Source organism: Corvus kubaryi, unplaced genomic scaffold (assembly GCF_017639235.1).
Source record: "Corvus kubaryi isolate FWS band 111438036 unplaced genomic scaffold, C.kubaryi_AGA036_p1.0 76, whole genome shotgun sequence".
Lineage (NCBI taxonomy): Eukaryota > Metazoa > Chordata > Aves > Passeriformes > Corvidae > Corvus > Corvus kubaryi.
The window spans coordinates 12,608,340-12,620,382 of record NW_024582063.1 but is presented as its reverse complement, the minus strand read 5'-3'; the positions used below and the strand labels follow the sequence as shown (position 1 = coordinate 12,620,382).

The following is a 12,043-nucleotide window of genomic DNA, read 5'->3' as shown; positions in this document are numbered from 1 at the left end:
TGGAAATTGCCATTAAATGCTAATAGATTTAAAGTTCTTTTGTTGAAGTGATGATGATAAATACGACGTGATAAACACTATTGTTTGGTGTGTATAAGAAGGAACTCAAAACGTTGAAGTTTCCCAGCTCATCAAGCTGAAATTTTACTAACACATCGAAGTTGGTAGTGTGTGATAAAGGTGTTATTATTAATTTCTATGAACGGTTTTTAATTTAAAACCTGAGAATTTTTGAAACTGGAATCAGAGGCTGAGGGAAGGAGGTTCCAAACTTAAGCACATTAGTTAGTAATCTGACTCCTTTTAAGCATTGATCATAGCTACCATTGACCTCTAGGTCATTGAAGGATGCTGAGTGTTTTGCAGTTTTCCTAAATTGGTTGAAATCCTGCCATATTCTCATTACTACGTTAATTACCTACCTGAAAAAAAAAGACACACTAGTGTTTAGGATTCTTGAGTATGGATTTTAGACCTTTATTACATTAATTGCATTTTGTGATTCATTTCTTTTACAATTTCATATTTGCATACAAAATTTCGGAAGGAAATTATTGTATCTACTTTTAGTCACATAGTCCATTCCTTGTTACCAGTACAGTTAATTTCATTAAAAAATGTGCAATCACTGTTCTAACTTTGGCAGCTTTATTTTATTCTTTAATATTTCAAGTTAATGCTCTTTTTGTCTGTGCATTGAATTTCACAGGCAAAGAGGATCGAGACACTTCTAGAACTGATTCCTGAGCATCTCGATCTGGTGGTGGCGTACCGGTACCTCTTGAGATGTTACGGTGAGTGACTCTCCTTGGGATGGTGTTTTAGTAAGAACTCTGGAGACATTCAGAAAGGTCATGCAAGCCCTTGCTTGCTTTACAGTTCGAGTCATAAAGAGGTGTAGGGGTTATCTGAGGTTTTTCTCATTTCAGTCTGTTGGGTCTGTATGCTGTCCTAGCTGTTAGGATAGAAGAGCAACCAGCTGACACGAGCCCTGAATCCTTTACTTAGAACCTAAAGTAGGGGTTTCATGGAATAAGAAAGAATCCATCTTAACCCATGGGGAAAAATACTGTAGGAATGAATGGCTTTTAAAATGAATCCAGCTTTTTTCCCCCAAAACATGTAGTAATATTGGTTCCATGTGTGTGTTTGTGTGTGTGTTTGAAAATCGTAAGTGATTAGTTCTGTCAGTAATACAAAAGGATCTTAGTCTTATTAGTGTAAATTCTTTATGCGTCTTGTAATTCAGCCAAAGTTAATATTCTAGATGCCTTCATTTGAATTTACATTGAAGTACTCATCAGTTCTCCTTATAGTTGAGGTCAGAGGTGAGCACCTCTAAAAAATCAAGTTGTTTGTTTAATTATGTTTATTTGCAAGATTTACTCTTGACAAACCAGGATGTACAGCTCCTATGGCAACACTCAGTTGGAAGCTTGCACCGCTGTGCTGTAGAGTCCTTTGCCTTGTGTACTCTGATGCTGTGCTCCAGTTTTATTACAGGGAGTAAATACTTTTCACACATGTGTTACAAGCAAAAAAGTACAAGGACAGAAGCCCTTGTGCTCCAATCTATCACAGAGGAGATAAATAGGAATAATTAGGTAAAACACTTCAAACACAAATCCAAGGTATGGTGGTAAATGAATACAAACTTACTTTTTAAAATCAAGTTGTAGAAGTCCCATGATGTGTTATCTAACTTAGAAAATTTGCTTGCTTAGTAACATTCCAAAGAGCAATCACTACCAAAATCGTTTAGCCCTGTAACAGATAGCTTCAGGTTCACAGCAGGGTAAGTTTTCTAACATGTTTTTACAAAACAAAAAGTTGCCCTTCTCTCAGCAGCATTGTACTTGCTGCTTTATGCTGTCGTTAGTCCTGTGCTGCTTTGACCACTACAAGTAAATTTTTACCAGTAAAAATTGTGTAAGTGAACTTAGTAAGTTTTTCACTGTCCTTCCTAACTACATCATAGTATAGCAGTTTCATAAAGAGATTGCAGAGAATCAGTCACTTGCCCTACTATACCTAAAGCAGTGGTTAGAGTGTATTGAACATATGAAGGCACACTGTGTATGAGCAGATGCTTGCTGTACTCTCTCTTCAGGCAGAGGTGTACCTCGCTCCTAGCAGGTTCTAGAGGAGACATTCAGTAGCAGCATGAAGAGTTTTAAAAGCTGTTCCCAGGTTTTTCTGTGCAATCATCTCACCTGCATGAGACATTGATCATTTGACTGTTAAAGGGGTGATCAGCAAAATATTTAGCACAACTGAAAATGAGAAGGCTGTGCATAGATTGTGCTCTAGCCATGAGGGGTAGAAATAAGATCTCTTAAATCAAAGATTTTTTTTTTTTTTTTTTAATAAGTAAGCTTTCAAATATAATTTCTTATTTTGGACCAAATCCAACCTTGTAGTAGCATAATTTTTGAGAGAACAAATGATTCTCCTTTCAGGCCATTGTTGTTTTTAATTAGTTAGAAAAGTCTCTGAAACACGGCAGAGTATTGTTATTGGCCACAATTGGTTATGCTTTCTAATTATTAAAATAAATGGGCAAATAAAATTATAATTGTTTGTGTTTAGCAAAATACAGTAGAACATAGGTCCCAGCTGAAAGACGTTTGATCATCTGTCACGCATCCATGATGGAACAAATAAAAGGACCTTTGCTCCTTTACCTTGTCCTGAGATGTGATGCATAATCCTTTGCTGTATACCTTTTAGAAAAAAGAAATATGTAAAATCACAATTGTGTGGTCCATTAAATGCAATCTAAGTATTAGCTCTTTTTGTTGGTGTTTCCCATACAATAAACCTATTTTAAAGTTGTAGAAAGTTAATGATTTCTATGCTTTCATTAAGCTGTCATTTCATGCAGTTTTTGCAGTAGCCTCCCACATTCAAAAAGGAGCTCAGCCACTTGCCAGATGTGAGTGGGAAGCTTTTTCTCACGAGAAAGGGACACAGGCTATCCATCTCTGCACAATGCTTTTTTTGTTCTTTATGAGCCATTGTTTTTATAGCTCCTATGGTTGTGAAGATGTTTCCAAATGTCAACAAGTAAAACCTGAGACAGCTCCCATACTGCAGGTGTTTGTGTTCTCCCGAGCAACAGAATGAATTTAACTTGACGTGATGGCTTCCTTGATGTTCACAAGATGCTAGGGACTGTTGTGCTGCTTCTAGGACCCCGGGGACAGCAGTGAAACTGTCAGGGGTCGCTTCAGTTTCATCCCAGTGCTTCTCAAGCAAAAGTCTGAGCAGCAGAGAAGTCGATGGTTAAGCATGAGTGAAAACAGGTGGAAAGAGAAACAAGTAACCACTGAGATCTTTTGGGTTTTATTTTTTCCCTCAGAATTGGATGGGGATGTTGCTTCTGTAAAGGCTACGTATGAGAAAACAAAAGCGAAGAATATAGAGCTGCACGAGATCTCTTTGAAATCTTTAGCAACTTTTCTGAAGAAAGTAGGAGAGCCTGTCCCTTTCACTGAACCCCCTGTGAGTATTTCCTAATTAAGAAATAGATCTGCAGAGTTGTGTATGTTCAATGTTAATAAAACAAATTGCATGAATAATGACATAGGGACCAGGTCTCTGCAGAGACTCCTCAAAGGAGGTAATTTATGAAGTCTTGGTGTTGTGGGAGCTATGGTAATCTTGCATTGGATTTGACTTGAGGAAGTAAAACCTCTTGGGGCTTACAATATTTCAACTACCTCATTCTTATCAGGCACTCATCTACGGGTGTACCTTTATCAAATCTCCTTGGGGCATTTATCAGAGCAATGGGACTTGAAAAGGCTTACAGAATGTGTGCTTCAGTAACAATTAATGGCTTCTAGTTTTCATTAATTAGTGTTTTGTGTCTAGTGTAAGTTGCTGCACTAGTAGGATGGAATTTTAGAACTGTAGGAATTCGTTTTCTACTGCAGGTTTCTTTCCAGCTGCCTTGCCAACATAGGTATGCAACTGTGCAAATACATGTTACTTGAGGGTGACAAGCAGCGTGATATTAAATTTGTCAAGACTGCAAATAGTTTTGCATCATTCCTTTGACTAATAATCTACTAGTACCATTTTTGCGAAGTAAAATTTGAAGACGTTATATTTTCCATTCTCTAAGCAAACTTTTTATTACTATTTTCTCACCACTTTTTGTATTCTGAAAAAAATGTTCTCATATAATTCTGTAACGACTGGCTGTATACTGTTTCTCTATATTGCTTCATGATAAATGTGATTTTCTTTCCTAATTTTGTAAAGAATCAGAGAAAATCTTAGCGCAAAATACTTGGTCTAGCCTTTCAATGGCTATGGTGGTTTTTTTCTACATCTTTGACATAATTTATAATCCGAATTTTTATTTGGACTGTAAATTTTAAACCTAGAATGTCTGTTTCTTATATGTAGCTAGGGAAAAAAAGTGTTTTTTCCAAGTCACTGGGATGATTCATTTTCTGATTTCCCTGTTCAATTTTTCTCTAATGCAGCTTGGTCTTTAAAAGCGTTTCAATTTTTTTGACACAATTGCAGATTGAAGTTAAAAAGTATTTTCATTTTAAAAATGAAATTGATTATATTATTGCATTTAGTAATAGAAGCTTCATTATGCATTTTTGGCAAGGTTTTCCTTTTCCTTTTATTCACTCTCTCTGGTATTTTTCCTAATTATACAGACTTCAATACAGATCTAGTTTTGCATGACAGAGAATAATAGATTTTGTCAGGACGTAAGACTTTGTTCAGAATTAGTAACTTTTCAGTTGAAACACGGTTGAACTTGTTTATTCCACTCTGTTTATAGGAGACATTCAAGTTCTATGTGGAAAAATGGAAGAACAGAAAATTGGAAGCATCATGAACAGACAGTTTTATGACTTAGTTGTTTATGAAATTGTTTAAATACTGCATTCAATTAAAACTTTAAAAAGCATGTTATGTGTAATTTTTAATTTAAATCTGTGATTAACATCACTTTCCGTAACTGCAGTTGATAGAAACATTCATTAATAGAAATGCTGTTAAAATTGCTAATGAAATATCAAGATGCAGCCTTCCGAGATATTTCTGTTTTGATGTATGATCTGCTATAAACTCAACTGTTTCTTTGCCCCTGTTGATTTGCCAGATGTATGTATATCAAGAAATTTGCTGGAACTGTAACTGAAGGAGACTGTCTTATTCCTTGTTCTTTGCCTGGTCACTGTACTTTGGGGTGAAGTATAAGGGTGAAGAATGTCATCTTCAGGATTCAGCTGTATCTACACAGAAAATAAACATATTTTTTAAGTTTTCTGTTAATTGTACTTTCTTGTGTTAAGCAGCTTGGTAGGGTGTTGCATATTACACGTAAAGACAAAATACTTTCACCTTTTTACACTAGCCTTGTGTGTTGTAGTTGGATAGCATCTTCATTCTCATAACTGTTAGTCCAGTTGATTTTACAGACACAAGAACTGCATATCCATGGAAACAGGCCCTTTAAACAAAGCAGTGCCTATTCTTTGCAGGGGTAGCAATTTTTACTTACTGGGAGACTAGTGGACATGCTTTATTTGAAGGAATGTGGGAGTACAGCTACTCTGATACGATATTTTATAGCCCAGAGTTGTGTGATCATGAAAATAAGACACGTCTAAGTTACAAAGAATACATTAAAAGACATCCATTCTCTCTATGCATAATGATGGAAACTCACAAATATGCACATTGGTTTTGCAAATGGAATATGTTGCCTACTGAGTACTTCAGACAGGTTTTAACGAAATGAAAGATTGTTTCTGTACATTTCATAGCTTTGTTTATTAATCTCTATGTTTTCAGCCATATCTTAACGTTATCTTTCTTAGGTTTTCCCGCATAGGCAAAACTGTGGTAATTTAAAATTCATGTGTGCACACAAGGTTTTGGCAAAATTTTGCAAGACTTGTATGGTAATCTGAATGTGTCAAAGAAAGAAATCGGGACCTAATTTTTTTTTAAGTGAAACTTCCAATTTAATTAATTATTATATTAAAAAATACACAGAGAAATCCTGCTGTACTTTAAACATGAGGCTTCACTAATCAGGAGGGGGGAGAATGGTCAATTCTGTTTTCCAGGCAAGCTGGATGAATGCAAGCAGTGTCTGCTTCCTCAGTGGTGTGGTATGCAGTGACCTTCATCACTCCACAAGCGTAGACTCGACAACATACGGCAGCTACATGGCTCGAACCGTCTCGCACCCTTTGTTCCTGGCTTGTCAAGATAAGACATTAACATTTGAAATCTCATTCATAGCCTAATGGTTGTGTGTGCCCTATCTGAAAGCATGCATAGGCAGGACTCAGTTTATTTCATTTCACAAATGGAGATTGTTCTTTTTTCTAAAGCTGCAGCTACATTACATGTGTTTCAGCGTAATAGCAGCACAATTGAAGACTGTGTCAACTAGTTGGCAACCCTTTCTCTGGTGCCACAGGTCTTGTTTTTAGAGGTCATCTCGTGAATCTCTCTCCATTTCACAGCAGTAGCCGTGTTCCTGTAAGCAGAGTCACAGCTGAGCCTAACTGGAGGAAATGGGCATGGATGCTGCTGGAGCTGAGCTAGCACATGGATTAAGGAAGAGAATATTACTTGAAGCAAACACCAGGTCATCACAGAGGAAGTTAACAGCAGATCTATTCATCTTAACTCCCTTTTTGACAAGGAGGTGAATGAGGCTGTGGATCAGGTACTGCACCCATCAGTTGTTATACCAAGGGGTCATGTTTGCTGGCTGCTGCCCTCTGAGGCAGGAGAGGAGTACACAAGGCCACAGCCAGATGCAGGGCTGTGTGTTGCTGGTGCCTACGGTGGGGTCTGACCATGCAGTATTGGTGCAAGTTAACATCTGTGCATTTTTCTTCTAGCTGGTTTGACTTGAACTCTGCCAGAAGCATGCTCTGTAATTTAATTGTTGCAGTTACGGAGATAAAAAGTACATTTGATAGCCTGTGACTGAAGAGTATAAATTAAATTGTTTTCAGCTCCAAAATTGCCTTTTGAGTGACCTCATGGAAAGTTATGGGCTGAGCAAACCAGCTGCAGAGCTGATTAAATGTCAGTGAGGCGCTGCAGGAACATGAGACCAAACAGAACCAGGGTTTCATGGCCGCAGTGACAGGGAAATGGGCAAAAGGACACGCTGACCATTTGGGATCCCGTTGGAATAGCCTGGACTCATGGAGCCCAACCCACCTCTGTGGCAGAGATGGGAAGGAGCAGATTATTTAAAGGATGGGCTGCTGTTCGTAATACTTTCGATTTCCTGTTCCAGTAAATGTTTCATGTGCAGTTAGGGGATGATTACACAGAGAAGTGCAGTCTCTCCTGTCTTTAAAATGTGGGCTAGTGAGGGATTTGTGCCACACTGGGACACAATCATCTCGGTCTGAAACAAGGTTATACCGGGAAGGTTTTGCAGATTCGGCATTTGTGCCGACGCTTCAAGAGCACGCTTGAAATGATAATATTTCTTGTGCGTCGTTGTACTGAGACTCAGCCATTTCAAGCATGAAGAAAAGTGCAGTTTAGAAGGTTGGCATTTCTTCACCAAAGAAGTAGGCAGTTTCATTATTTCTTCATCTTCAAAGAGAGAAACCTGTAAGATGACAAAATGCAGAATGGCAGCCTTGCGAACTTGTCATGGTGATTTACTGGTCGTGAGAGCAAACACACTCTGTCACACTGACCACCGCATGCACCCCTTTAAAGCAGGATAGAATTATTTGCCACTGGCTAGTGGATAACTGGGATTGTGCAAGATCCAGACCAGGTGTGGTGTCTGTGAGATGGACCTTTCCAGAGGCCTCCGTGGGAAGCAGAGAGCCTGCTGACATGCCATGACCTGACATGTTACTGTAAAAAGCAAATTGTGGGAGTGTGTATGTGTTTGCATAATCGTGTGTCTTGATTGGGGTTGAGAGGACTGGGAAAAGCTTGCTGCTTGAATTGAGATGACTTATCTCACTTCTGTGCCCTGCACCACATTATGGGCTTGCCTCTTCCCCCACTCTCCTTGAGGCAGGGGCAGGAGGAGGGGACTTTTGGGCTTTCGAGATCAACACGGGAAAAGTTTCCTCGTTAACTACCAATGGAGTCATTCTGCAGCATGATAATTACATGCTATAGTTTTATCCTTATCTACTAAAACAGTTCGTTCAACTCATTGTCTCCTGAGACCCTTTTTTATGGCAAGAATTGCAGCTTGGTAGGTTAGTAGCTGTCTTCTGACTTTTCTTAATATGTACCCACTGTTGAGAATGGAGTAGCTGAACGGATTGTGACTCTGGCAGTGAGAGTCAGAGGGTTTTTATAGATCAAATGCCTGAGTCAGCAGGATTCCAGCTGCCGTTTACATGACCAGGGAGGATCACGAGTGCACATATTGACAGAGAAATAGACTGGTAGTGTGTTCACCAGGGTGCTAATGTATTTAGTGCTTTTCTTGAACATGTGATGTTTCTGGACTTCCCAGGAACACAGCAGAGGAGAAAATGACAGAAGTGATGGATGTGACCAGGAGGTTTTGCTGTTCAATGTGAGAAATCTGTCAGCATCTAGAAGGAATGTCCAGTTTCCTGCACCAGTTTATTTTTACTGTAAAGGTGAAAAAAGTAAGCATGTAAGAAAAAGCTGAGACTGTCATTGAATTTAGCCCTTTATTTTTTAGCAAATATTTCTCTTCATTTCTTAAAACTATTCTCACAATTTCTGTGTAAAGTAACTGCCAAAAAGTATTTCCTTTCCAGAATGGCTGCAGCCTCTGGTGGTTTGCCAGTGCTTCTGTGAATCAATAATCAGAGGAAATCCAATATCCTTCTAACTGAGACTGTAATTCAATCTGAGGGCATCTTCCTGAATGTGCAGATCCTCAGCTACAAGAGCAGAGTGCTGGGTTTCCCATTAGATATGGAAATAAGAGTAGATACGGAAGTTTGAGGTTCAAGTTTTCTCTACTGTTTCCTGTAATTAAGAAAATGAGATAATAGAAACTGTCTTGTGCAGTGTCTGCTATAGACGGGGGTTCCACGTTGATCTACTTTTAGATAAAACTATTAATGCAAGGTTCCTCTCTGATACTCTTAAACCTTTATATTGCAATTGGCTAATGCTTCCCAGTTTGTCATGTGGTTACTCTTGAACACTGATAAAGCACTGGTATCTATGGAATTGCTATTGTCTGCAGTGATTGCTACAAACCTCTTTGTTTCTCACAGTTGCTTCCCTCAGCTCTAAGTGACAATGAACTCAGGGCTTAGAAAGCAGTGAACCCCAGTGTCTGGCAGTGATGAGTCTTGACAACCAGCAGCAAATTTAATTCTTGGCTTGGCAAGTAGTTGGTATCTGCTGTTCTTCACGTACTCCATGAGACCAGGGCAAATCTGAAAAGTGAGTTTTGGGAAGGGTTGTAGATAGTTGGAGATGAGTCTTGAGGGCAGGAGTGGAGGGTGGAGTTCCTAGATGGAAAGCGTTGGAGGGAAAGCAGGGGAGTGTGGACAAGACAGGGTTGTTCTAGCCAACCTCCTTCAAGGCTGTCGAAGGCTGTGAAAGGCTGCTTTGTTGGGTGCTGGATTTCTGTTCATGGGAGATGGGCTGGGAGGAGTGGTTGTCAAAACACAGGATCACTGCAGAGGAACTCTGAAGGGATGGGAAGTACAGGGAAATTGGGAAGGATGGCAGTTGTGGGTCTCAATAGACAAAACCAGCAGCTTCAGTGTGATGCCTTAGGCCTGGGATTTAGGAGGGATTGGGATTGGAAGTGAATGACCATGAGAGGAAGGAGCAGCCTGCAGCTTGTTGGCTGCCATGGTTGATGACACCACCGTGGACCTTTGCCTTTCTCATGGCTCCCACTGACTCCTCTTCAACTGCTTCTCCTTGAGGTTTGCTGGAGAACGCTGTGGCAGCAGCAGGGGCTGCTAGGGTGTGTGTTGGCTGCTGAGCCCAAGAGGAAGAGGCCATGGAGGACTGATCAGAACTGCTGAGTCAAGCCTGGCCCTCATGCCTTTCCCCCACAGGGAGTCGGGATGTCACTGGTCCTGTAATCACAGCTGGGTGACTGAAGGAAGAGGAGCATCATCACAGGCCAGAAATACCAAAGGAAGTTTGTCCCAGCAGCAGCCTCTTCAACCTCTCCTCAAATTCAAAAGCAGCTGTAATAGCAAGTGTGGTGTTAGTATAATTGGGGGTGGTTCTGAAGAGGAGTCTGGATACAGGACCACGTGTAGCATGCGGCCATCACTGTTTCTTTGTGTGTTCTGATACTGAAATTGCAGCCTGAGGTGAGGTTGTAACTGAAGCAACTGTATCCAGTTGCTGAGCCTGCTACTGAGCCATAATCTGACAAACTTTCTTTCTAAACCAAAAATAAATAATGCAAATGTCCTTGTTACTTGCAGAGTTCCCTGGGATTTCCCTCCCATTACTGTAGTTAGTAGCTAGAAGGGTCTGTGTGTGGGGTTAGTTAACTGTAAAGCCTGATTATCAAGCAATTGTCCATTTCTAGGGCCCTCAGAACCCTTTGTAAGTAAAATTACACTGTAAAAATTAGAAATATGATAGCGTATTCTCACTGGAAAATCCATTAGAAGCAATATATCTTTGCTTAAACAAGGTTTTTGCTTTTATTCATGATATTATTGACACAGCCTGTATTTCAAACATTAATGTTCAGCAAGAGAGAGTGCTGGTTATATCATGTGCTGCACCTGGTTAACAGTTCAGCATTACAGGGAGGAGAAAAAAAACCCTGATCAAGTGTGTGATAGCTGAAAATAAATATGTATATAATGTGAAATTAATTATTTTGAATCCTTTAGTTTTCCATCTTTTTTTATATATATGGATTTAGTGACAGCCATATTTTTCATCCCCTATAGTACATATAAAATATTGTGCTCCAGTTGTGTTTATGCCAAGGAATACAATTTCTGCATTTGAGTGTCTTTCTCACTGTCATCAATAACATTATAAATTTGTCTAAATTCAGCAAGTAAAAACAAGGTTGGAAACTATGTTTTATACCACTAGCTGCAGGGGGCATAAAATTACGGTAATTTGTGGCTTTACTATTGTCAGTCATGTTCAAGAGTTTTTTCCAGTGGAAATTTATCACGCGCCTGTCACTGAACATACTACAGAGCTGCAAGGCGGTTTTCTAATATAGAGGCACTGAGCAATTCCCTGTGAAGTACAAAAAGCTAAAAATACTCATTCACCTTTCTTTTGTCTTGCTTTTAGAAGGAACGAACCTGGAGCAAATGTGTGGAAAGCGTTCGGCAGTGCTGAGCTCTGCTGTAACCAGACAAGCGCACCTTTCTTGGTAACAATAACACTTGGCCAAAATGCTTTTTTATATGATTTTTTGTAGGAGTTTTGGGGGGAAGTGGGGAAGCAGGTACAGCTTGTGGTGTGAGTGGCCAGAAGTGCTGTGTGCAGAATCGCTGCGGGACTGGTGGGACGGTGCCAGCTTTCCAACTGTGCCCACCGGCCTGAAATCCTGCTGTGGCTCTGGGGGGGGATGGCAGCTCATGCTCCTATTGCTACGAACTACAAGCCAAAAAGTTGATTAAATGATTCTATCAAGGGGATGCTAAAAGAGCAAAGACATTGTTGGTGTTCTGCCTTGCTCAGCTGAGATCAGAGTCTCTTGGGCTGATGGCCACCACAGGTTTGACCTCCGACTTTCCCACCTGGAAATCCAGTGGCTGCCTTGTGTAGCATAACATCCTGTACCTGGTGGCAGTTAATAAGGGCACTACATGTCTTGTTCTTCAAAGTTTTCATGTTGTGTAGCACATTTTTCTGCTGCCTCATTTGGAGCTCCTGTTTTTTTGGCTTAATGCCTTTCCACAGTCAGATGAAGCACTACCACAAGGCGATTGGCTATTTTTAACTGAGTCATAGAAGATTTGGGTGTTTGTTGAAAAGTGATTATTAAGATAATACTCAGTTCTTTTAGGGCAATCTTCACAGCATTGAATCGTGAGAAGGATGATGTTTACTTGTGTCAGGG

General features: G+C 39.9%; 1 protein-coding gene across 2 annotated transcripts in view; it reads left to right on the top strand.

Annotated features, from left to right (window-relative positions):
• Nucleotides 1–5,301, top strand: part of LRPPRC (leucine rich pentatricopeptide repeat containing) — an 87,694-nt gene extending 82,393 nt beyond the window's left edge. For both annotated transcript variants that reach the window (XM_042051840.1, XM_042051839.1), the window contains exons 36-38: nt 710–794; nt 3,362–3,504; nt 4,811–5,301. In XM_042051840.1, coding sequence (XP_041907774.1) covers nt 710–794; nt 3,362–3,504; nt 4,811–4,867 — 285 coding nt within the window. In that variant the 3' untranslated portion in view covers nt 4,868–5,301. The remainder of the gene's footprint in view (nt 1–709; nt 795–3,361; nt 3,505–4,810) is intronic.
• Nucleotides 5,302–12,043: the final 6,742 nt, after the last annotated feature.